Source organism: Heterodontus francisci, chromosome 9 (assembly GCF_036365525.1).
Source record: "Heterodontus francisci isolate sHetFra1 chromosome 9, sHetFra1.hap1, whole genome shotgun sequence".
Classification (NCBI taxonomy): Eukaryota; Metazoa; Chordata; class Chondrichthyes; order Heterodontiformes; family Heterodontidae; genus Heterodontus; species Heterodontus francisci.
Window position 1 is genome coordinate 87410827 of NC_090379.1, and position 27541 is coordinate 87438367.

At 46.0% G+C, this 27541-nt stretch overlaps 1 protein-coding gene across 1 annotated transcript in view; it reads right to left on the bottom strand.

The window, feature by feature from the left end:
• gpr176 (G protein-coupled receptor 176) overlaps positions 1-25615 on the bottom strand; it is a 118813-nt gene extending 93198 nt beyond the window's left edge. Inside the window, exon 1 of the mRNA XM_068038164.1 lies at positions 25408-25615. Within this exon, the coding sequence (XP_067894265.1) occupies positions 25408-25615 (208 nt within the window). The remainder of the gene's footprint in view (positions 1-25407) is intronic.
• Between the last annotated feature and the right edge of the window lie 1926 nt (positions 25616-27541).

The following is a 27541-nucleotide window of genomic DNA, read 5'->3' on the forward strand; positions in this document are numbered from 1 at the left end:
AAGAAAAAGGAAGCATTTGTAAGGGCTGGAAGGCTAGGAACAGACGAAGCACTTGAAGAATATAAAGACAGTAGGAAGGAACTTAAGCAAGGAGTTAGGAGGGCTAAAAGGGGTCATGAAAGGTCATTGGCAAACAGGATTAAGGAAAATCCCAAGGCTTTTTATACATATATAAAGAGCAAGAGGGTAACCAGGGAAAGGGTTGGCCCACTCAAGGACAGAGATGGGAATCTGTGTGTGGAGCCAGAGGAAATGGGCGAGGTGCTAAATGAGTACTTTGCATCAGTATTCACCAAAGAGAAGGACTTGGTGGATGATGAGCCTAGGGAAGGGAGTGCAGATAGTCTCAGTCATCTCATTATCAAAAAGGAGGAGGTGTTGGGTGTCTTGCAAAACATTAAGGTAGATAAGTCCCCAGGGACTGATGGGATCTCCCCTAGAATACTGAGGGAGGCAAGGGAAGAAATTGCTGGGGCCTTGACAGAAATCTTTGCATCCTCATTAGCTACAGGTGAGGTCCCAGAGGACTGGAGAATAGCCAATGTTGTTCCTTTGTTTAAGAAAGGTGGCAAGGATAATCCAGGAAATTATAGGCCGGTGAGCCTTACGTCAGTGGCAGGGAAACTATTAGAGAGGATTATTCGGGACAGGATTTACTCCCATTTGGAAACAAACAACTTATTAGTGAGAGGCAGCATGGTTTTGTGAAGGGGAGGTCGTGTCTCACTAATTTGATTGAGTTTTTTGAGGAAGTGACAAAGATGATTGATGAAGGAAGGGCAGTGGATGTTATCTATATGGACTTTAGTAAAGCCTTTGACAAGGTCCCGCATGGCAGACTGGTACAAAAGGTGAAGTCACACGGGATCAGAGGTGAGCTGGCAAGATGGATACAGAACTGGCTCGGTCACAGAAGACAGAGGGTATCAGTGGATGGGTGTTTTTCTGAATGGAGGGATGTGACTAGTGGTGTTCCGCAGGGATCAGCGCTGGGTCCTTTGCTCTTTGTAGGATATATAAATGATTTGGAGGAAAATGTATCTGGTCTGATTAGTAAGTTTGCGGACGACACAAAGGTTGGTGGAGTTGCGGATAATGATGAGGATTGTCAGAGGATACAGCAGGATATAGATCGGTTGGAGACTTGGGCGGAGAAATGGCAGATGGAGTTTAATCTGGACAAATGTGAGGTAATGCATTTTGGAAGGTCTAATGCAGGTGGGAAGTATACAGTAAATGGCAGAACCCTTAGGAATATTGACAGGCAGAGAGATCTGGGCGTACAGGTCCACAGGTCATTGAAAGTGGCAACGCAGGTGGATAAGGTAGTCAAGAAGGCATACGGCATGCTTGCCTTCATCGGTCGGGGCATAGAGTATAAAAATTGGCAAGTCATGTTGCAGCTGTACAGAACCTTAGTTAGGCCACACTTAGAATATTGCGTGCAATTCTGGTCGCCACACTACCAGAAGGACGTGGAGGCTTTGGAGAGGGTACAGAAGAGGTTTACCAGGATGTTGCCTGGTCTGGAGGGCATTAGCTATGAGGAGAGGTTGGAAAAACTCGGATTGTTTTCACTGGAACGACGGAAGTGGAGGGGCGACATGATAGAGGTTTACAAAGTTATGAGCGGCATGGACAGAGTAGATAGTCAGAAGCTTTTTCCCAGGGTGGAAGAGTCAGTTACTAGGGGACATAGGTTTAAGGTGCGAGGGGCAAAGTTTAGAGGGGATGTGCGAGGCAAGTTTTTTTACACAGAGGGTGGCGAGTGCCTGGAATCTGCTGCCAGGGGAGGTGGTGGAAGCAGATACGATAGCGACGTTTAAGAGACATCTTGACAAATACATGAATAGGAAAGGAATAGAGGGATATGGGCCCCGGAAGTGCAGAAGGTGTTAGTTTAGGCAGGCATCAAGATCGGTGCAGGCTTGGAGGGCCGAATGGCCTGTTCCTGTGCTGTTCTGTTCTTTGTTCGTTCATATTGAAGTTCTGAATCTGTCCTTCTACTGATCATAAATCTGTGTGTTCTGTGTAGTACAATGTTGAATCACATCTCAATAACCTACTGTAATGGAACTACTGTATGCTAAGTAGAATAGTTTTTTCAAAGCTACATAAACCCAGCACTTACTGGAATTTGTTTAAAAGTATTTATTGAGCATAATCTCCTTGCTAACTTTTTGAATCAGCTCCAAAGATATTTAAAATTAAAATGCTCTGCTGGATGTGCCAGAACTAAAGAACAATGTAAAGAGAATAGGAGATACCTGACAGCCATTGACTACATTAATGTCATTTTGACAGTCAGATTATATCAGTAATTTATAATCACTGTCTGAGCCTCAGAACAAGATTTAAGCCTTGAAATAGCCTGGGTTTACTGTAATTTCTTAGGATAATAGATTTGCTGCAGAGCTCAGGAAAAGGTTTTATTTAGGTTCATTTGTAAGCTTTTTTGATGCCTGTCATTAGCAGGTGCTGATGGGGAACACATTGCAAAGCATTGATTCATGATGACATTCACATTGCAGGGTTAATGATTGTGTCCCTGTCACCATCGGTTTATTGAGTAATAACGCATGACTGGTTGCTAAGGAATAAAACGATCAATAAATATAACTTAGAATTCATAATATCTCAAGTGCAGCTGAATTTCAGAGTTTAATGGACAACACAACATGGAGCATAGGCTTTAACATTAAAAGAGATAAAGGCAGAAACTTAAAACTCAAACAAACTGAAGTGATAAAATCTTACCAAGAGGTCAGTTGGCTACTGCTGTCCTCTTATTTAATAACATTTAAAGTCAGCACACGTTTCAGAGACTGACATAAAATAGCTCAACCCAGAGAGATCTATGCCTGTCTGCAAAATTGCATTCATCAATCCATAAAGGAAAACTACAGTTTAATTTCAAATCAGATAGAGAGAAATGTTCAAGCTGCATAGTTGAAATTGATTTTTTATACTATATAGTGGCACTGTAATAAATTTGGTCACACTTGAAGCCAGCAGGTAACAATGAATTATATCTCTATCTGTTACCTATTTCTTTACTCAGACGAAAGTGATTAAGAAGCTTTTCAACCGTGTAGTTACACTTCACCTTCTAATCTACAATTGCTATCATAGGACTGATGAATTCTCAGGTGATTAAGTTTTCGGCAAAATGCACCACACATTGTCAAACTTGATTTAATTTGTTCCACATCACCTACTCTGTGAGTGGGATTGCATTATCTGAAAGTTGCTCCACTTTCATTGGTTAGCATCCTTCCATCTGTGAAAGATGATGGACATGCAGCAGACTATCCATTTAGGTGGGGTGTCTTCTCTTGGTGCACCTTTATTGATAGTAGTGAAGGCCAATCCTTGAGAGGCAGGTTCTGCCACAAGTGCTGCACGTGAAGCTGCCAAGTGACACTGACAGTTGTTGTTTTTGACATTGGCACCTGTTGTCAAGCTGCTGTAGCAACTGGTCATCGTGGTAGTGCACACCAGTCCACAGCATGTGTCGCTATTTCCCTCTTTTGTCATGACTCCCAAGTGCGATAGTTGACATTTAGGGCCTTCATGTCATGCTTGCAAGCATCCTTGAAGTGGGACTCTAGGCACCCCACTGGTAGTCTGGCCCCGGCTACCTCACCATACAGAAGATCCTTGGGTATGCCTTCCATCATGCGACGTGTCCGATAAACCGAAGCCGCCTCTGTTTGATTAGTGCCAACACACTTAGGAGTTCTGCCTTTGAAAGGACTGCCACGTTTGTGATTTTGTCCTGCCAGGATATACCCATAATGCACCGCAGACAGCGAAGATGGAAAGTATTGAGCTTCTTTTCCTGGTAGCTGTAAGTCACCCATGAGCATTTTCGCAAGTCAACCAAAGGTGGTAGCTGCTTTCCCTATGCGTGTATCGAGCTCTGCAACAAGGGACAGATTGTCACCGTGGACCCAAGGTAGCAGAATTTACTAACCACTTCTAGTGGGGTGTTATTTAGTGTGATAAGGGCAGAGATGCAACACCTTGTCCCATGACCACGGTTTTCTTAACGTTTACAGTCGAGCAGAACAAGTTACAGGCATGGGAGAGACAGTCCATGAGTCTTTGTAGCTGCGTTTCTGTGTGAGCGACTAGCACAGCATCATCAATGTAGAGGAATTCTCTGATCAGAACACGATCTGTTTTTGTCTTCGCTTTCAGCCTTGATAGATTGTAGAGCTTGCCGTCTGATCTAGCGTGCAATTAGACTCCTTCCATATCTGCAGGGATTAATAAATATCATGCTCCAGGTCTCTGGAGAGCCCTCCCAAATTTACAATGTGCTCATGCCATCAGGCTTCCTCTGAACTGGTGACCAACTGCATTCCAGGTCGTAGCACCTCTGCAGAGTGGCCATCATAAATTGGCTACTGCACACGCACCAAGTAATTGTGCCATGATATCACCGACAAGAAACAGTGTGATGCATAAAACATCCAGTGCAATAAAAGCAGAAAACGTTAGCAATTAACAGATCATCAGTTAGATAATGGTGTCATTACTGGTGGCCCATATGCAATGATGTCATGCTATCGTGCCCCAGCATCAGCAGAGAGCATTCCAAAAATGCTTCCAGGTCATGCTGTCAGTGCTGCAGCATTTTCACTGGCCAAATTTAGACAGGACGCAGGCAGAAGAATAGGTGTTCGTGGCTCCCAGCCAAACAAAATCTGTCAGTCTTACCTTCGGGTGGCTAGCTGCTGCAGAAGACCAGAGCTATGGGAGTTGACACTTTAAAAACAACTTAAGATTGATCACCAGGCTCTTTCAGTATAGATAGAAAGTGCTGGAAATACTCAGCAGGTCAGGCAGCACCTGTGGAGAGAGAAGCAGAGTTAATGTTTCAGGTCCGTGATGAAAGGTCACTGACCTGAAACGTTCACTCTGTTTCTCTCTCTCTCCACAGATGCTGCCTGACCTGCTGAGCATTTCCAGCACTTTCTGTTTTTTATTTCAGATTTCCAGCATGGGCAGTATTTTGCTTTTAGTCTTTCAGTATGGAGTTCTAAATATGCATATTATGAAATGCAATTTCATTAACCCATATTTAGCTAAATTTGGACCAATAAATATTTGTGATTTGGAAAGAAATAAACAAAGGAAGGAAGGGACAATGAAAGGAAAAGAAAAGTAAGGAAGGAAGAACAAACTTGCAATTGTATCACACCTTTCATGTCCTCAGAGTGTTCCACGGTGCTTTACAGCCAATTAATTCCTCTGAAGTGTAGTCACTGCTGTTTTGTGAGTAAACATGGCAGCTAATTTGCACACAAACAGCAATGAAATGAGTCTGTTAAAAAAAAGTCTGTTAACGCAGTGGTTAGCACTGCAGCCTCACAGCTCCAGCGACCCGGGTTCAATTCTGGGTACTGCCTGTGCGGAGTTTGCAAGTTCTCCCTGTGACCACGTGGGTTTCCGCTGGGTGCTCCGGTTTCCTCCCACAGCCAAAGACTTGCAGGTTGATAGGTAAATTGGCCATTATAAATTGCCCCTAGTATAGGGAAGGTGGGGATGTGGTAGGAATATGGGATTAATGTAGGATTAGTATAAATGGGTGGTTGATGGTCGGCACAGAGTCGGTGGGCTGAAGGGTCTGTTTCAGTGCTGTATCTCAAATAAACCTGCTTTTGTAATGGTGGTTGAGAGGTGAATGGTGACCAGGACAGAGGTGCAGCTCCAACTTTAATACTGTCAGCTGTGGCTCAGTGGTACTACTCTCACTGCTGAGTCAGAAGATTGTGGGTTCAAGTTCCACCTCAGAGACTTGAGCATATAATCTAGACTGACACTCCAGTGCAGTACTGAGGGAGTGCTGCACAGTTGGAGGTTCCATCTTTTGAATGAGACTTTAACTCTGGGCCCTAGGTGGACATAAAAGATTCCTTCACACTATTGTTCCCTCTGTTGTCCTGGCTAACATTTATATCGCAACCAACTTGACTAAAACAAATTATTTGGTTATTATCATTTCTGTTTTTGGAAGCTTGCTGTGTGTAAATTGACTGCTACATTTCCTACACTCCAACAGCAGCTACGTTTCAAAAAGTACTTCATTGGCTGTAAAGTGCTTTGGGATTTCTAAAGTCATGAAAGGCACTACTGGTCTGCGACCACAACAATAGCTTCCTCCATGTGTTTGCTCGCTTTCCTGGCAGCTGCCATGACTCCTTCATCCTCTACCAGTCCAGGCTGCCGCAGACTTTCAAAACAACCCCCAAAGTGTGTGGATGGATCCTAGGGAACAAGGGATACCGCTTGAAGACATGGCTACTCACCCCTCTACAGGAGCCCCAGAGAGAAGCACAGAGGCGATACAACCAATGCCACCTGCCTCGTAGGGCAACCATTGGGCACACCATCGGGCTTCTGAAGTTGCCATTCTGGGCCTGGACTGGTCGGGTGGTGCCCTCCAATACCCTCCTGCAAGGGTCTCGGTCATTGTGGTGGTCTGCTGCGCTGTCCATTACATGGCCCTCCAGAGAGGTGTGAACCTTGCGGACGATGAGGCTCTGAAAGGAGACAGCTCATCGGGGGAGGAGCAGGAGGTGAGAGAGGAGGAGGCGAGGGAGATGATGCTGAACAGAGAGGTGCCCCTCCTGCTCAACGAGTCAGCCTACTCCTGCCACCTTCCAGGAAGAGCGCCTCCTTCCTCTCCCACCCTCCAGCATTAGATCCAGGTCAGCGTTGATGAGGTGAGGGGCTGCCCTGCCCGGATGTCAGGCCTCCAAATACCCTGTGACATCTCGCTTCCCTCTGGTGCAATGGAAAGGCTTTGGCACAAACCGCAGATCTCTTCCTCAGGACAATGAACAGCCTCAGTGATGGCTGCCATGGGAGTCTAAATGAGTCCCACACTTCATCTAACCCACCTCCGTTCCTGCCCCTACTGGCTGTAGGTGGACAGATAAACCATCTCCATACCAATTAAGGGCTTCCCCATGCGAAAATCTTAATTTGAATCAGTTTCCCACTGAAGGCAGGCTTCTGACCCGAAAACAAACCCAGCTCCTGTTTCCCACCTCCGTGGCTAAAATTCAGTCCACGGTGCATGATTGTCCATGAGTTGAAATTTTAGTTAACCTCATCTTGCAAAGTATGATACATTTCTTTTCTCTTAATAGCCACAGACACAAACAAATCTCATGCCTGTCAGAATGATTATAGGTTATCATCCTGAATCTTTTCTTCTCAAAATAAAGAGAAAAGCTCCATCATAGCCACAATAAGTTCCTTCATACAACTGACCTTTCTGATAGAATATTGGTGATTTATTAAGCATTTTTTAATCTTTGTGATAGTTTATCAACACACAGTAAAATGATGATGAAAAGCACCCAATATAATTGCCTAAGAGGAGGTTGGACAAGATAAGCTTGAGTAATGTAGTGAGTCAGAACTCTACATTTTCGGTTTGAATCCATTTTAGCTACAGGGGATGACATCTCTAATATGCTAAAGAGGGTCTCATTGACTTAATGAAAGGTCATTGAAATGTTAACTCTGTTTTTCTTTCCACAGATGCTCCACCTGCTGAGTGCTTCCAGCATTTTATGCTTTTATTTCAGATTTCCAGCATCCGCAGTAGTACGGAAAGCAAAAACGGCATTTCGGTGCAGTAGGTGTTTCTCTTCTGTGGTTGGTGTTCAGGAACATTGTCAGAATCCTGCGTAATTGGAGCTCATCTGTATATCACAGCAGGCCCAATGATAAACTGGCCGGGGTGATCTTGATGTAAATAGGTCAACTGTTCCATTTAGTTATCTCTTGCACTGATAAGAACGAAGCTCTGTCTGAAGAGGTTGTCGAATATTGGGAACTTTTCAATTTGGGAACTTTTACCACTAAGAGCCAATAGACCCAAAGGCTTAGAAACTTATACAATACTTAGAAATGACCATATTAACAATGCACAGAAATAGCATATGAATATAAACAGCAAATTTGTATATCCAGTCATGCATGTTTTATTCAATATCTTTCAGTATAATGTGAATATAGTTCTTACCAGAGACTATGATTAAATTAAGAAATCATGTGATAGTTTAAACTTAGGTTAGGCTTAAAATGTTTCCACATTTGACCCTTAAACATGAATCCAGTGCTTCTGGTAGAGGTCCAAAGTGGCCACATGTGATACCTGAACCATCAATTTCAATTCCAGGTTCGGGACCCTGATGTTGCGTTAATTTCCAGGCCCTAACCCTGCACCGCGTGGCAATACACATGCATTGCTATTTTAATTGGAAATCCAGTCAATTCGCCCAGAGTCGCACTCTCCAGTTAATTAGCAGTGGCGGGCACAGGAAGGAGACGGGACACAGGAAACAGCAGGCCCAATTTAAAGAACGAGCAGCAGCCATTGCTGTGGTTGCCATTTGTCCCAATGATGGAATGGGGAAGCTGAGCAGAGGGCAGTGGGTAGGGAGGGCCCCTGTGCCAGGCCAGCCCCGCGTTTTTCTGATGCCTCACTTGAGGTGCTGCTAGAGGTGGTGACAGCATGGAGAAGCATCCTGTTCCCTGCCAGCGGCATGAGAAAGCAGGCAAAGCTGACCAAGATCTCATGGCTGGAGGTGGCTCATGAGATCAGCAGCAGAGGAATGGTGAGGAGGAACTGGGTCCAGTGCAGGAAACATTTCAATGATCTACTTAGGCCTGGTAAGGTGAATCCAAAGATAGACCCAGATGGCATGCCTTCTGGTCAGCAGTCACTAGAGTGCAAAGGACAGGGGCATCCTGAGGGCGCATAGAGTTCTCCTTACTATGGCAGAGATATGTGCTCAACAGCATTGATGACCCATAAGCATAGTTCATTAACTGAGCATTATTGGACAGTAGGCTACGGCAATGTCTGCAACATCCCATGTGAATGAAAAGCTGCAGGTGGTGAGGGAGAAAAGCATTGTCCTAATGCCATCTTTCTTCACCTTACAGGCCAAACAGGAGAATCACACCAGGAAGAGCGAGTAGGCACGTTTGTACGGTGGGGTTCCCCAGTTCACGTCACTGATGTATTTTGAGGAGCCGGCCCTTGATCTGGCCAGAGTTGCAAGCCATCAGGACACTGGAGACGGTGAAATGGGAGTCCAACACAGACAGGGTGAAAATATCTCAACATCTCCAGATTCAGGGGATGCATGGCAACGATCCTTGTGCAACCAGCTGTCAATAGATAAGCTGCTATCTCATAATTCCATGTAGCTGAAGCATCTGTAGATTGTGCTGATTTCTCATAGCCACCTTCTCTTAAGTCTCCCACAGGGCCAGCTGCGGTGGAGGAGGGGTTGCGACATTGCCAACCTGTTCTGGAGGAGTCAGAGGAGGAAGATACCTCGCTGCCTGCACTGTCACATCTTTCTCGTGCACCCTCACACCTTGGTGGTTCCTTTCACAATATTAAAGACGGTGGCAGAGGATGATGTGCACTTCACTTCAGAGCAGGAAGAGACAGGGGAGGGATAGTGGGATGTGGCCAGTCCTCGGAGGAGGATGGAGAACAGGCACAACCCTGCTCAGGCAGGTGGAGATGCAGAGCCGAGGGAGTCACAAAACAGGCTGCTCTACCTGGAGAATCAACGTGAGATGTGTGCCCACATGTCAGAGTTAGCTGAGGCACTGAAGAGTCATGGGATGAGAAGGAAGGAGTCCATTCATCTCATGTGCTTCACAATGTCTCAGTGCTTTGAGCGCATGAGTTCCTCCATTGAGGGTGGCCAACCTTATGGAGAGCCATATGCAGCATCACTCAGAGTGGATGCAGGAACAGCGCACTGATATGCATGGAGTACATGCCGCAGTCTGTAGCATTGATCAGACAGTGGCGCGAATTGCACAAAGAAGCATGGAGTGGATGTCAGCTGTGCACCAGCTGGTAGTGGCCTCCAGCAGTCAAAATGTCATGAAATACTTATGGATGTTAATGACATCAAGGGATACGGGGATAGTGGGGAAAAATGGAGCAGAGGTAGATGCTCAGCCATGATCTGTTTGAATGGTGCAGCAGGCTTGACGGGCCGAATGGCCTACTCCTGCTCCGATTTCCAGTGTTCCCATGGAAGGGCTGAGGTGTGACGGATGGTGATGAGGGGGCCATCATCATCCATCTCGATGGCCCCTCTGATGGGCAAGGCATCTGTAGAGTTATGCCCTGTGGCAGAGTCTACCCCTGCAGTGATGCCTGTACAGAAGCCTTTGGAGGTGTCCCCCAGCACCTCCACGACGAGAGTGACCACCACGGGCATCTCAGCCCCAGACAGGCATTAGTGAGCAGTCTGCCTGCACCTCATTCTCAGCCACAAAGGCAACAACGCATAGGAGTGGCCATAAGCACAGGCCACCGCGTTGATAATGTCACTTTGTGGGTCACTTGAGTATTTCTGTTGTGCATGACATCAAACCCATATATGATACAGCACTGGGCATGCTGTTGCACCAAGGCAGACTGGTGGGTTTTCATTTCATCATGGAGAAAGGCAGGAGAATGGAAAATAAGGGTTCACAAAGCAATGGAATGCATTGGGGAAGAGTGTGTCAGATGGAGACTCTGGAGCTTTGCAGTGTTTGTGCTATTGGAAGGTTATGGATTTCTGTTATTAACGGATGTTTGTTCTCACTCAGATGAAGGAGACTCTCTTCCCCAAACGTCCTGCAGACTGAGTATTACTCAGGTGAAACGTGTCTGGATCAGAGTGGCCCTAGTGTCCCTGCCGTCCTGATAAATGTCCATCTTCTGAGCTTACCATGGCGACATCCCTGCAAAGCATGGGGATTGTTCTCCAGGTCTCCTTCAGCATCCTCCTCATACTCATCTTCCTCCACCTCTTCCTCATCCTCTTCTTCCTCCAAGGAGCTGTGCCATTCCAGCACTTCTCCCTCTTCAAGGTCGACACCTCTCTGAACAGCCATGTTATTGGGAGTGCAGCAGACCACCACAATGCACAAGACCCTTGAGGGAGTGTACTGGAGGGCGCCACCCGACCAGTCAATGCACCTGAACCTCATCTTCAGGAGACCGATGGCTGCTCAATGATGCCCCTTGTGCTCACGTGGCATTGGTGGTAGTGTCTCTCAGCCTCCATGGCAGGGTTACGCATCAGAGTCATCAACCATCTCCACATTGGATAAGCCTTATCCACGGATTTCCAATTGCTCCTTGAAGAACTGCAGCACCTGCGATTGCTGAAGGATGAAGGTGTCATGGCAGCTTCCAGAATAGCGTGCACACACCTACATAAAGTACTGGCTGTGGTCACATACCAGCTGAACATTCAGGGAGTGGAATCCCTTCCTGTTGAGCAATCTCCCTGGCTGGTCAGTCGGTGCCTTGATGGCCACAGGGGTGCAATCGATGATCCCCTGCACCTGAGCGAATCCAGTGACAGAGGAAAATCCCATTGCCCTTTGGGCTTGAGAGTGGCTATCCACCTGGGATTCAGTGTAATCCCCTGCCCTCTTGAACAGAGAATCAGGTACCCTTGTGATGCAATGATGTGCTGCTGCTGCCTGCAAGATCCCACCAATGTCTGCTGCCGCTGCTTGGAATGAACCAGTAGCAAGAAAGTGCAAGGCCACTGTGACTTTTACAGCCACAGGAAGACCATGGTGACTGTTCCTGCGAACCCTCGGATGACCCTCAACGAGAGCACACAAGTCAGCAGCCATCTGCCTGGACAGGCACAGCCTTCCACAGTACTAACACACTGACACATCCAGGCAGCTTCTCCTTTGGCCCTTTGCTGAGGTTATTGCATTTGTTGCCTTCCTGCCCCTCATTTCTTACCCCTGCACCCCTGTTGCCCAGGGGTCTGTCTCTGCTCCTGCAGATGCTGCTCATCACTAGTCAATCCTATCTTGGAGTAGCTTAATCTCATTTCCTGATTGTCCTTCTTTTCTATTTGAATGTGCAGTCTTCCTGAAGCCCCCTCTCACGAACCTGTGAAGCCTGTAAGCAGAGTGACCCGTCCAGCGCCCCCATAGCCGTCACCCACCAAAATACCCTTATTGAGTGAAGAGATATGAAAGATAACTCTCCTGACTCTGTTCAATTGGTTGCCTGTCGATGAGGGCCTTTTCTGAGCCTTTGCTTTTTAATGATGCCTCCTGCTGCTCTGTCTTGCTCCCCACTCTGTTTGCGCCTCCTCTGCCCCTCATGGTTGAGGCCCTGCATGGATCCCGTGCGTCATAAAGAAAACTGGCCCTTAACGAGATGAAAAGAGCTTGTCAAGAGGCTTAACTGGCCATTTATCCTTTCTGCCACTTCTGGCTCTCGTCAGATTCTTTTAAACTTTGAGTGTGTCGGAAACTGGCATACTGACATGAGGGGCAGGTTTATGTGACTGCCTGCCCTCATTCCCACCCTCTCATTTAAATAAATGCCTACCCCATCTGTGGAGACAGAAACAGAGTTAACCTTTCAAGTCGTCACTGGTCATGATCCTGTTTTCCGGGATGCAACTGCAATAGACTAATGCCACGTCACTTTAATATTAGTTTACTTCAATATACTGTGCTGGTAAAACGGTAGGTCTAAATCTAGTCAGCTACTGACTCTTTTAACAGACAGCACACACAGTACCTACCAATTACTTAAAGCAAATGGGAAGAATTGGTGATTCACCCTGACCAGACCCGTACTGTACTGTACCCGGCAGGAAGAGCTCTGATCGTCTCGTGCTACTCAGGAATACGATTGCCTATGTACCGGACAGGAGGGTGGACACCTGCCTCATCAGATTGGACCAGGAGAAGGCTTTTGACAGGATATCGCACACATACATGATGGACGTGCTTTCCAAAATGGGGTTTGGGGAGGAACTCTGCAATTGGATCAAACTGCTCTACACAAACATCAGTAGCACAGTCTCAATCAATGGGTGGGAATCAGAAAGTTTCCCGATCAAATCTGGAGTCAGACAGGGCTGTCCTCTCTCCCCTGTCTTGTTTGGTTGCGGTATCGAAGCTTTTGCTAAGTCCATTAGGAAGAATGCGAGCATAAGAGGGGTGACAATCCCAGGCAGCGGAGGCACTCAGGTAAAAGCCTCCCTGTACATGGACGAAGTCGTCATCTTCTGCTCGGATCAGCTGTCCATTCGCAGACTGATGAGCATCTGCAACCAGTTGAAACTGGCCTCAGGAGCCAAAGTAAATTATGCCAAGAGCGAGGCCATGTTCTTTGAGAACTGGGCCGACCGATCCTTTGTCCCCTTCACCGTCAGGTCAGACTACCTGAAGGTGCTCGGGATATAGTTCAGATGGGACGGGGCGTGCGCCAAAACATGGAAGGAGTGAGTAGCCAGGGTGCACCATAAACTGAGCATGTGGGGGCAGCGATCTCTCTCCATTACGAGTAAGAACCTGGTCATCAGGTGCGAGATGCTCACGTTGTTGCTGTATGTGGCGCAGGTCTGGCCCATACCCCACTCCTGCGCTATGGCGGCCACCCGAGCCATTTTCTGCTTGATCTGGAGATCCAAAATGGACCGGGTCCGGAGGAACATGATGTTCAAACCTCTGGATAAAGGCGGAAAAAACGTACCCAACGTCACTCTCATCCTGATGATCACCTTTGTGTGCGGCTGCATCAAGCTGTGTGTAGAGCCCCAGTACACAAGCTCCAAGTGTCACTACATGCTGAGGTTCTATCTGTCCCCGGTGTTGCGAAGGATGGGTCTGGTCACATTGCCGCGGAATGCTCTATCCAGTTGGACCGTGCCGTACCACCTATCCTTCATGGAAAAGTTTGTGCAGAGAAACAGCTTTGACCACCAATCCATCAGGCAGTGGTCTGCATGGAATGTCCTGAAGGCCCTACGGGAAAAGGAGACGGTGGATCCTGTCGGATGGTTCCCCGAGCAGACTGCCAAAGTCATTTGGCAGAATGCCTCATCACCAGAACTTTCAAACAAGCACCAAGACGTAGCTTGGCTGGTGGTGAGGAGGGCCCTCCTCGTCAGATCATTCCTGCATGCCCAGAATCTCACCGTCTCCACACTCTGCCCTTGAGGTGGCTGTGGTGGGGAAGAGACTGTTGCCCACCTCCTTCTGGAATGTGCCTTTGCAAAGCAGGCGTGGAAAGGGATGCAACGGTTTTTGTCGAGGTTCATCCCAAGCAGCTCTGTAACACAGGATTCTGTGCTCTACGGGCTGTTCCCAGGGACGCACACCGTGATAAACATCAACTGCTGCTGGAGGACCATCAATTTGGTGAAAGATGCTCTTTGGTCTGTCCGAAACCTGCTAGTCTTCCAGCGCAAAGAGCTGTCCATGATCGAGTGTTGCAGACTGGCACATTCCAAGGTCCAGGACTACGTGCTGAGGGACGCACTAAAGCTTGGGGCAGCCGCCGCAAAGCATCAATGGGGAAAGACCACTGTGTAAGGTCCTCCCGCCATAGTGAACTGAGGGACTCGACCCATGGGAAACCCCTCGGGCTGTATACACCAAATATGGGTTTGCTGTAAAATGTACATTGTGTGTAAAATGGAATGGAAGGGTTGTGAGGCAACTCACCCCTACATTGAAGAAAACTGATTTCCTTTGCACTTTCTGGAATGTCAACATGGTGCTGTTTTGAACTGTTTTGTAATTTTTTTTTTACAGATTTTTATGAAGAAAGTATATTTTTGGGAAAAAATAGGGAAGACATAATTTTGAAAGAGTTCTCACTACCAACAAAAATGTCCATGTGAAGCTGTACAGAACTGAGCTAACTTTCAATTTTATCATTAGATCTTTTTTTACAAAATCAGGGAGTTATGATTAAATTTAACATCCATAAATTTTCCAATTCCCTGATTTTTCTGTGAATACTTTTGTTTGATATAATTATTAGTATTGGCCTGAATGATAACAGGGAGTAGAATTAACATTCACTGTAGTAACAATACACTGAAGCACTTTGGGTTAATTGCTGTTTCACTTCTGATGCTAATTCAGCTCCTTCACACACTATGTTAAACAGGAGAATAAAATGCTATCAAAAGAGACAATACAAAAATAGCATCAAATTATTGCTCTTCAGCTTTACGAAGAAACTAAATTTAACACAGTGCCTAAATTTATCCCTTGAGTCAACAGCCAAATTCACAACCATGATGCTCATTCTAAACAAACAAGAAGCCAGAAGGAGAGCTATCACTCACCATAACCATCAAAATTCTAGGAACCTGAAGCCTTAGTCAAAAGAGAAAGCGTGCAAATAAGAGAATAGTCATTGAGATCATGAATTGACAAAGGAAGAAGAAAAATTATCCAAATTAAAAATCCAGATCTTTCTGATACCTGCAATAAATGGGAGCTGCTTATCTATGTAAGAATGCATGGGGAAAAACTCTAAAGGTTATTATAAATGTCATCCATGCAGAAGCACACAGCTCTGTAAAACACCATGGAAGAACCCTCTCAAAATGCACCATCTGTTCATTTTTGTCTATTGATCGCAGTATTATTATTCAGAAACAGGACAGGTTATGCAGGCTTTCTTAAAAGGTGCCATTCCTCACAAGCATCACATACTTCACTGTTAGAACTGTCTGATTAGGTGACTGTAGGCAACAGTCTATGCAGTGAGCAAATCCAGCTGCAACCAGTACAATGAGAGAAGACAGTATCAGACATTAAAATCAATTCCTAGTTATTACTGTTTTGCCCAATTAACTCTGCTTTTTTCTTGCGGACACTGACTCTACGCAGTATCAATGAGTATCAGCACCACTGCGGGACCTCTGACTCCATCAACAACATGCATTTATATAGCACTTTTTACATAGAAAATATTGCAAGCTGCTTTATGGGATAAGGGGACTGAGTAATATGGTGGCCATGGTGGGAGAGTTAGGTGGATAGCAAATACCCAGTCAAAGAGATAGGTTTTTAAAGATGAAAAGGAAGTAGAGAGGCAGAGGCGTTTCAGGAAAAAATTCCAAAGAGAAGGGTTCAGGTGGACAATGGATGTCAGCCAATGAGCTGCACTGTGTCAGCCAATGAGTTTGAGGTAGGGTGGGACTTAGGGCTTGACTTACAGCAAACAGACTTTTTTTACAGCAACCAACGACTATTGAAAGAGTCTCGACGACAAAACAGAACTCATGACCTGCAGCAACTTCTGTTAAAAGCAAGGAGAAGGTGCAGATTGGACCAGGCCACATAGCTGACCAAAAGGCCACGGAGCAAAGGCAAACAATATGTTAATGGTGTGTTGAAAGACAAAGCATTAGTACAGATTAGGTGAAAATACACTGAATATTGAACAGCAGCAAGTGCAAACCTGAAAAAAAACCTGAAAAAAAAATCTGCACCTTCTCCTTTGTTATCTCTTGCCCCACCCCCGCCTCACTTGCTTATAACCTTTGACATTTCTAATATTTGCCAGTTCCGAAGAAGGGTCACTGACCCGAAACGTTAACTCTGCTTCTCTTCTGAGTATTTCCAGCATTTCTTGCCTTTATTTATATAAGAAAGGCTTGCTGTAGTGAGCATTGGTCATTGGTCATTTTGTTCTTTGTCATTTTGTCTTTTGTTTTTTGTCATTTGTTCTTTGTCCTTAGTTTTTTGTTCGTTTTTTTTGTTTCTTCCTTTTACTTTGTTCTTTTGTTTCTTTTGTAACTTTGCAATGTAACAATCATATGCTGCAATAAAGTTCCTAAAAGTTACAGTCAGACTTCTTCTCTCTTTGTAATCGATGGGATCCAACACATAGAATCATACACCAAAGAAAGCGGCTATTTGACCTATTGTGCCTCTGCTGGTTCCTTGAAAGAGCTATCCAATTAGTCTTACTCCTATGCTCTTTCCACACCGCCTTACAAATCTTTCCGTTTCGAGTATATAACCAATTACCTTTTGAAAGTTACTATTGAATCTGCTTCACCACTCTTTCAGACAGTGCATTCCAGATTGTAACAACTCGCTGCATGAAAAAAAATTCTCCCCATGTCCTTTCTGCTTCTTTTGCCAATTACTTTAAGTCTGTAGGCTGGATTTTGTGAAGGAGGCACTGGACTGGAAAGGCAAGGGGAGCCCCGCCTCAGCCTTTTCGTGCCCCCGACGTGATCCTCTGTTGTTCCGGAGGTGAGGTTTCCAGCGCCAGGATCGCCGTCCCTTTAAAGACATCGATCTCGCCTCCAAGAATTGCTAGCCAATCACAGGGCCGGCAGCTCAGCAGTATCAGCAGCGCCACCAGGAGCAGTGGACACTGTCGATAGGCACAGGCCTCGGACCCAGGCCCAGCGCTGGAACCCTAGAACTCGAGTAAGTGGGACAAGGTTTCCAGGGCCAGTCCGGAAGACCCTGACAAGGGGGAGTGGGGGATGAGTGTGAAGTCCATGGAAAGGGGGCAGGTCCATGAAGTTGTAGGTTTTGCTGGTGGGGGTTCTTCATGGGCCACAGATTGCCCACCAAGGAGGGATTCCCCCCCGCCAAGTCCACAGGGCGGGCACTGCATTTTACAAGGCGCCCTCCCCGCATGGCAGAGGTGCCCCCTGCTGCTGGTTAGATCGCAGCAGTGGCCAGAAGAGGCCCTCAAGTGGCCATTAATCAGCCACTTAAGGGCCTCAATTGGCTTCTGGGTGAGTAGGCCATTGTTCACCAGGTAAAGCACTTGGCGACGGGGTGGTGACAGGCCCTCTGCCTCCTGCCACCCGTCGTGATTCCAAGGGCCCCCCCACCTCCGACCCCATCTCAGGGGGACCCATAAAATCAAGCCCTGTGTCTGTGTTACCAACCGTTCTTCCAATGGAAACAGTTTTTACTTAGTTGTTCTATAAAGACCCTTTATAATTTTGAACACTGTCAGACAAACCCCCCACCTGCCAAGACTGAGGCACACATGATTTCGCCACATGAACATTAAAACTTAAAACTGCAAGACCCTGACTGGAAGGACATTTGCATAGAACTAGCATTGCTGGAACAAAAAGGGACCCAGTAGTTACTTCCCCAATACACAGAAGTGGTCAGACCAGTTTTAGTCACATGACTAACTCGCTGTTGCAGAGAATTTGAACTTCCAACGAAGGATTTTGAAGAGACTGTTCCATATAAGGAGCTAGTCACGTGACTAACCTGCTGGGCAACCTGAGAGTTTTTTTGAATTTGAACTCCCAACAAAGAAATTGGAACAGAGAACACCGTGTGCTCATGGACTGAGAACATCTCCTCTCCTGTCTGCCTGCCTCTATCTTTTTCCCACAGAACTGAATCTTGTGAAGACATGTAAACTCAGAGAGAGAGAAAATCTCCTACATGAACAAGGTTTACGAAGAATACTGGGTCCCAACAATCTTCAATCAAGGACTAGAGCGAGCTCGAGAAACAGTGATAATATATTGCCTCAAACTGTTCTACTTATCTTTTTTTCTGCTCTTTTCTGTCGCTATTTACATGTGTGTATTTCGTATGCATGCTAGCGTGGGCTCGTCGTATATCCATAGGCTTTAACCATATTAAAGTTTACATTTAAGGTTTAATAAATTTCATCTTTTTTGTTTAAACCAAAGAAAGCCTGTTTGTGCTCATTTCTTTGCCTTATAATTAGAAAGTTCTGAACAAGAATTCACAAAGGGGGAGCTCAAAACACAGTGTGTTTAAAACTAAACCCTGTTATAATAAGACCAGGTGAAGCTAGTAACAGACCCCTAGACACATTTCTCACCTGGTCGTAACAACAGAGATGGGAAATTGTCACCCCTACCAAACCTTGCCTCCATGTGACTCAGTCCCACACTATTGTTGACTGTCATTACCCTAAGGATAAATTGGGATTGACAGTATTGACCAAATCCCAAGAAAAAAGTTTAAGAAGCATCGAGGAGGGTTACTAACAAAGTATTGTCAGGACTACTGGTGTCTGTAAAACTGTACCATAGCATGAATCACTGCTCTAAGAAAGGCTGTTTTACGTGGCAACTCTATCCATGCTTTCATAGATCAGGAGAACATGTTTGATCCGATGCAGCACTAAAAATCAATAGACATCTTGCAAAAAGTTAGAATTGATCAGAAATAAATTACATTTATTTGTAATCTTTACTGGAAAAAATATACAGCAGTCAGAGTTGATGATGAATTGACAAAATGGATAATGATCAGAAGAGGAGCCAGAAAAACATGTGTTTCTTTCAATTTTTTTCAACCTATTATGAATTCATTCTGAGACAGATTCTGGATGGCTTCAGAGTTGGGTTAAGATCAATGGAAGTGGAAGGCTGATCAACAATCTAAAGGGTGTCCTCCCGATCGGCCGCCTTAACTTTGGCAGATGATCAGTCAACCCCATTTACACACATAACAAATACCCTCGATTTTCCACTGGATACAGCTGATGTTCGAGGAAACCTCAGAACAAATTCCTTCGCACCCCCGAACAGACCTTAGGTGGCTGCCCAGTGCCACCAGCTGACCAGCAGTCCCAGTGGTAGGCCAGGTCCATTATGATAGCTGGGCATCATTGACATTGGAATGGTGGCGACCAGCGATGGGCAGCAACCCCGTCAGCTCTGGACTGCTGTTAAATCAGGCCCAGCAAAGGTAAGTCGTGGGAGGAGGACTCTGATGTCGGGGCTAGAGTGAATGCGGGGGCGGGAGCGGGGGGGGGGGGGGAGTGGGGTGGTGCTGGTGATGGTGGTAGAGAGCAGTCAGATAAGTAGCGTTCCAGGCTGAACTTGTGAACCACTCCTGCTCCTCCCAGCCACACAAAAGTGTGAAAAATATCAATTTGTTTATGAAATCAGTGCCTGTGTGTGTTTGAAGTACCATTAGCTCCTGCTTTATTAATGAGTCACATACAGGTTCAGTGTTAGCCTCTTGCCACCATTATGTTATCATTTGTTTCAGAGAAACAAAGCAAGGCTCCATTAATAGTGTTCAGATGTTTCCCTTTAGAACAGAATTGAAATCATTATGCATTGCCCAGGCTTAAATTTAAGTCATATAAAATGGAGATCAGTACACAAGAGTCATCTACTGATCCCTAATTAATAAAGCTTTACCTCATTATTCTTTCTACCTAGAACATCAGTACATATTAAGACCAAAATGACTCCCGACAACACAGTGGCCAGCTGACGTCATCAGAGCGCTCCAAGCCGCGCACATGCGCAAACGGTCTCCTGCGCTCAGCGAGGTGCTGCGCATGCACAGCCTATGTCTTGCCAGGACTAACTGGTGCATGCACGGGAAATTGTCTTCGTGTAATGCCAACGTCATCACGTATCCACACCTCCCACTCAGCACCCCTCAATAGCATCGCCATTCACCCGAACAGAACCCCACTTCCTCCCACCATCCCTGCTTCAATCGCCACTTCACCCCGCTCAATCTCCACCAGGTTGCTGCCTTCCCTCAGCCATTCTCTCCCCCCGCCAGCCTCACCTACTCACCCCCGCCCCACCGACCACTCTCCCCCCTTGGCCAATTGTTCCCTGCTCCATGCTTCCCCCACCCTCGCCACCCCGCTGTCCGGCTGTTCGCTCCCTGCATCCCCCCGCCAAGACACTAGCTCTAGGCCGCGCTGCTTCCCTCCTCTCGGTCCCGCGCTCCTACGTCACCCCATCACACCTCGCGGCCCGTCTTGCTTCATCGGGCGGCGCACGGACAGCTATCAAACGTGGATGAGGCTGCATTTGCGTGTGCCAGTACTGCGCCACCTAGTGGTTGCGTTGTCAGCAAACGCAACCTAAAAAATATTCCTTGATGAATTTAGAGAGGTAACTTGATGCAGCTTGATTAATACAGCTGAAAATGGTTTTATCACAAAAAAATAAGAATTTTTAATCAGTATCTAATCCAGCACCTGTGAGAAATCCAATTTTAAATACCTGAAAATGACTAAAAATTACACAGAACCATTTACTAGTCACATTGATGTACAATAGCCAGTTTTAAGTAAATTCAAAAAAAGTAAAAGATTGAAATACCACGCATATTAGTGTCCTTGCACCTAAAAGGAGCTTTATTTAAGAGGCTCCTCAATGATCCACAAACAGGCAAAACTCGCCATGGTGAATAATTAGATCTGGGGGCATGATCAGTTTTGTGGGCAATGCAGGCTCCAAACGCAGTGTTTTTTAAAAGAACACAGAAACTTTAATTTGTGCTGGACGTATCTTATGCTTAAAATATAGTTACGTTGTGTATGTATTCTGTATGGATGAGTGAATGTATATTGTTACAGTGATTACACTTCAAAAAAAGTACTTCATTGGATGCAACGCACTTTGGTATGTCCTGAAAAGCACTATATAAATGCAAGTCTTTAACATTAAAGCAGAGGGAAACATTTGTGTCTTAAAGCACTAAGTGTAGAGATAGTTGGCTGCACCAAGAGTCTCAGTTGTAGCTCAGCAGGCACTGTAATAAATCCAGTAGCTTCCCACCAGTGAAAATTGAAGTCTTGCCAATTTCAGCATCAAACAGCGCAGGATAGTAAACCCCCTGTTGCGCTGATGTGGCCGATTTCAGGCAAATTGCACTGGAAAGAAAACACAACCTAGCAGAAACTCCAGACCATGGTACCTATCTCATTCCCTTTCCTTGTCTAAAATCTCAAATATATTTGCTTCCCTTGTTACCTATGGTTCCCAGTGCACCAGGCTTTTCATGGTGGCATAATATTCTTCAAGCTAACTTACCACCGCACAAAACTAGACTGCACTTATAAACAGACATTTAACCTTGGGATTTAAAGCTCCAGAGCACTATTCGAAGAGCAGGGGAGTTCTCCTGGTGGCCTGGCCAATATCTACCTCTCAAACAATATCACTAAAATAGCTTATCTAGTCATTATCTCACTGCTATGTGCAAGACCTTGCTGTATGCATATTGGCTGCTGTATTTCCAACACTGTAACAGTGACTAAACTTCAAAGGTACTTACTTGGCTGTAAAACACTTTAGGATGTCCTGAGGTCTTAAAAGGCGCTATGTAAATGCAAGTCTTCCTTTCTACACATGAATAATCCTGTTTTGTTAATATTCTCTTCTGATACACTGTACATAGTCGAAAAGAATGTATATGATCAGTTTGGAGAAGCTCACACTGAATGCGTAACAGAGAAATGTAGAGCTGAATGTTCCTGGCCCATTGGAATTGGGCTGGAAGATGGGAGGGCTGGCAATAAGGCAGGGGAAGGCATTGTGATTGGAGCCCTCGTCTTCCCGCCACTATGGCATATTGCCAGCGGTGGGCATCTCAGCAATGCGGCCAGTTGAGCTTCTTAAGGGCCCAATTAAGGGCCACCCCCGCAGGCATGTTGCTCACGTCAGATGGGCCCACTGCCGTGTAGGAAGACCCCCAGGTAAACCTAGGTGGCCTACCAATGGGTTCCTGGTGAGGACACTCCTTGATGGTCCTCCATGGCCCACGATGGCTGCCCCCACAGCAATGGCGCCGCCAGTGCACCATGACACACTCACCCCCCCCTTCCCCGATCGCTGGGGGATGCCTGCCTGACCCCGTTTTCCTCCCCAACTTAGGCCCACTAAAAGCTGAAAATGGAGATATTGTCATTGCTAATGGGGAAATGGCAGACATGTTGAACAATTACTTTGCCTCAGTATATACGGTTGAAAAGGAGGATAACTTGCCGGAAGTCCCAAAAAAATTAATAGCCGATAGGGGACAGGGACTTAATACAATTAACGTAAGTAAAACATCAGTAACAAGGAAATTAATGGAACTAAAGAGTGAGAAATCCCCAGGACCTGACGGTTTCCATCCGAGGGCGTTAAAGGAACAAAGCGGATCACATTGTAGATGCCCTAACTATAGTCTTTCAGAGTTCCCTAGATTCAGGAGTGGTCCCTCTGGATTGGAAATTTGCACATGTCACTCCACTTTTTAAGAAGGGTGAAAGGGGGAACCAGGGAAATTACAGACCAGTTAGCCTGACATCTGTGGTGGGCAAGTTGCTGGAGTCTATAATCAAGGATAGTGTGACTGAACACCTAGAAAAATTTCAGTTCATCAGGGACAGCCAGCATGGATTCATGACAGGAAGGTCATGCCTGACAAATCTCATTTAATTTTTTGAAGAGGTGACTAAGGCAGTGGACAGGAGAATGTCTATGGATGTTATTTATATGGACTTCCAGAAGGCATTTGATAAAGTCCCACATAAGAGTCTGTTAACTAAGGTAGAAGCCCATGGAGTTGAGGGAAAATTATTGACATGGTTAGGAAGTTGGTTGAGTGGTAGGCGATAGAGAGTGGGGATAATGGGTAAGTACTCCGAATGGCAGGATGTAACTAGTGGTGTCCCACAGGGATCTGTGTTTGGGCCTCAATTATTCACATTATTCATTAACGACTTGGATGATGGCATAGTAAGTCATATATCCAAATTTGCTGATGATACAAAGTTAGGCGGCATTGTAGACAGTCTAGATGATAGCATAAAATTGCAGAGATATTGACAGACTAGGTGAGTGGACAAAACTGTAGCAGATGGATTTCAATGCGGGCAAGTGTGAGATTATCCATTTTGGACCAAAAACGGATAGAGCAGGGTACTTTCTAAATGGGAAGAGGTTAAGTACAGTGGATGTCCAAAGAGACTTGGGGGTTCAGGTGCGTAGATCTTTAAAATGCCACGAGTAAGTGCAGAAAATAATCAAAAAGGCTAATGGAATGCTAGCCTTTATATCTAGAGGATTGGAGTATAAAGACACGGAGGCTATGCTGCAGCTGTACAAAACCCTGGTTTGACCCCACTTGGAGTACTGTGAGGTCTGGGCACCACACCTTAGGAAGGATACATTGGCCTTGGAGGAAGTGCAACGTAGGTTTACAAGAATGATACCTGGACTACAGGAGTTAAGTTACGAGGAGAGATTAGACAAATTAGGCCTGTTTTCGCTAGAATTTAGAAGGGTAAAGGGTGATCTGATCGAAGTCTTCAAGATATTAACAGGAAAAGACAGGTTAGATAAAGATAAACTATTTCCACTGGTTGGAGATTCTAAAACTAGGGGGCATAGTCTAAAAATTGTTCAGGAGAAATGTTGGGAAGCACTTCTTCACGCAAAGGGTGGTAGAGGTTTGGAACTCTCTCCCACAAACAGTAGTTGAAGCTAGAACAGTTGTTAATTTTAAATATGAGATAGATTTTTGTTAAGCAAAGATATTAAGGGATATTGGCCAAAGGCAGGTATATGGAGTTAGGCCGCGGATCAGCCATGATCTCATTGAATGGCGGGACAGGCACGAGGGGCTGAATGGCCTACTTCTGTTCCTATCTTCCTATGTTCCTATAAAACCTACCTGACCTCCAAGGGTGCCTCACCATGGAGGTGCCTGCTCCCTGGTGTTGCAGCCTCAGCAGTGGACACCACTAGCAGTGATGCTGCCGAGGCCACTGATGCCGGCCCTCTGATTGGGCTGGCAGCTCCAGGGGGTGGGCCACCATCCTCAGCAGTCCCGGCGATGCTGGCAAAATGCCACGCCCGGGTCCCGCCACCTGCCAGTGCAGGGTCACCACCTGCTTTTGGCCCCAGCAGCGGGGACTTCCAGCTCCACTGAAAACTTCAGCCTGTAGAAAATGTGGGTGTGTCCATTCTGATAGGTATGGACAGGGGAAGAGATATTTCTACAACAGTGACTACACTTCAAAAAAAGTCATTCACTGGATGTGAAGCGCTTCGGGACGTCGTGAAAGGCACTAATGCGCATCAATCTGAAAGCAGAGGAAAGGAACAGAAGTTGCGTCTTAACTGTGCCTCCCGGCAGTCAAAGCCACTGAGTGGAAATGAATGTGTGCTGGAGGGAGGCGGTTAAATGCAGCGAGCTGGTGGGTGGGTTACCGTTCCGCGCGGTTTGATGCAATTGGCATCTTGGCAGGACCTCTGTTTCCCCGAGGGGGAAATCTGCTAGATTTACTGCAGTGCCCACTGAGCTACAACCGAGACTCTTGATGCAGCCAACTGTCTCCACAATTGCAGATTGTTTATTCGCTTGCAAATGAAAACACAGCCTTAAATCCACCCTATCGGGTCTCACATCCTAAGCCACGCAGACACACGGAAACTGCAGCGGGGTATCTGCAAGGTGCATCTATCGCAAAAGATCAGTCCATACCACACTTCAATTGGATGCAGCATATACAGCCAATCCTATAGATTTAATGTCCCACGGTCTACATTTGTCCATTAAATTGACATTCCCGGTCTAACTTCGCAATCTACCAAATCCATGTGGATAATATAATGGATGCATTTTTACTGCAAAATCAAACCAAATGATTCCCCACATGCAGCTTAAATATCAGTAAATACTGAGTGAAGCTGTCACTGTGCCAGCACCCCAGGCACAATGGTTAGGTGCTGCTGAAAGGCAGACTCACTGGCATCCGCGGGCTGCAGGGTCGCGGCCACTTACCCAGGACAGAGCCGATAAAGATGAGGATTTGCACCGAGGTGGTGAAGTCTCGGTAGGTCTGCTCCTCGCTGGCGAAGGGATGGCTCCCTCCGGCGGTGCTGTTATGGCTGAGCTCGCCTGTGCTGATGTCTGAGCGCCAGTCCTCGCCCCAGCTCAGAGCGGAGCTTGCGTTCTGCTCAATACTCTCCGCAGGCTCCATATGTGACATCCTACCTTCACCCCCACCCAAACATTTTACGGGGAGAAAATAAAATACACCTTTTCTTCAAATCGTACATCCCTCCCTTTCATTATTATTATTGTTGATGGAGAGGTAAACAAATTTTAACAGTGCCTAAGAGTTCCCAATGTCGACCATTCCCAGCTTCTTTACATTAAGTGCTCAATCCCTCCTTCCCCCAGATCCCAAAAGCTGGATCCTATCCACAACACAACTGCACAGGCAGGAACACAATTCGTCAGAAATCGGTTGCCTGGAGACGGCAATCAGTGTAAAGGGAGGGAAAAAAGAGCTACTTTCATCTCAAGATCTTGTATTTGCCTTCCCCTCCACCCGCCTCTCCTCCCCCTCCCTCCTGCTGCACCTTGCCCTCTGGAGGATTGCCCACTGCAGCCTTTCCTGGGGACTCTCTTGCCCCAGATCTCCTCCCAATCTTCCCCATGCCGTTTACAGGGGGTCACCTGCCTGGCAGAACAGCATTTGACTGCATTACTGGAACAGGGCGTCACCTAAAAGCAAAATACCTTCTCCAGTGACACTCTGTTCAAAGGTAGGATATTGTTCAGCAAAATGTGGATAATTTAACAAAACCTTTGAGCAAAACAATGACAATGTTTCTTAAAGGGGTGCTGTCTCCATATAACTGACAAATCTTTTATTTCCAAAACACAAGGCTATAAACTCCATCAAAATTCCTCATCTTATCATTTCTTTATTCTGTCATCAAGGCATCAAGGCAAAAAAGATGCATGGTGCTGTTCAGACTCTGAATGACAGATTTGTTTTCAAAGAAAGGCCCCATAAGCACTAAAATAAAAGCAAAATACTGCGGATGCTGGAAATCTGAAATAAAAACAAAGTGCTGGAAAAACGCAGCAGGTCTGGCAGCATCTGTGGAGAGAGAAGCAGAGTTAACGTTTCAGGTCAAGGGTCACTGACCTGAAACGTTAACTCTGCTTCTCTCTCCACAGATGCTGCCAGAGCTGCTGAGTTTTTCCAGCACTTTCTGGTTTTACCCCATAAGCACTATTTAACTTAAGAAATGAAACGTTTGAACATTCACCTGGACTTACTTTTTTAGCAGAATGTGTTGTCATCTAGAAACCTTCTAATTAACATCAGCATAGAATCATAGAAAGTTTACGGCACAGAAAGAGGCCACTTGGCCCATCATGTCTGTGCCGACCGAAAAAGGGGCCACTCAGCCTAATCCCACTTTCCAGCATTTGGTCCATAGTCCTGCAGATTACGGCACTTGAGGTGCATATCCAAACGCCTTTTGAATGAGTTGAGGTTTTCTGTCTCTACTAATGTTTCAAGCAGTGAGTTCCAGAACCCCACCACCCTCTGGGTGAAAAAACTTTTCTTCATCTCCCCTCCAATCTTTCTACCAATCACTTTAAATCTATGCCCCCTCGTCACTGACCTCTCTGCTAAGGTAAATAGGATCTTCACATCCACTCTATCTAGGCCACTCACGATTTTGTACATTTCAATCAAATCTCCCCTCAGCCTCCTCTGTTCTAGGGAGAACAACCCAGCCTATCCAATCTTTCCTCATAGCTGCATTTTTACAGTCCTGGCAACATCCTCGTAAATCTCCTCTGTATCCTCTCTAGTGCAATTACATCCTTTCTGTAATGAGGTGACCAGAACAGAATATCTCAGATGTAAAGGGTGGGATTTTTATTTGAATGAGAGGGTGGGAACGTGGGCAGGAGGTGGCATAAACCTGCCCCTTGGATTGGCATGCTGGTTTCCCCTTGTGAAACCGGCATATTCAAAGTATAAAACGCTCCGCCAAGAGCCGGAGGAGGCAACCTACTGAGATTGATATACAGCCAGTTAAGCTACTTAGTGAGCTTTTTGTCAGCTTGTTAAGGGCCAGTTATGAATTTTCTTTTTGAGATGTGG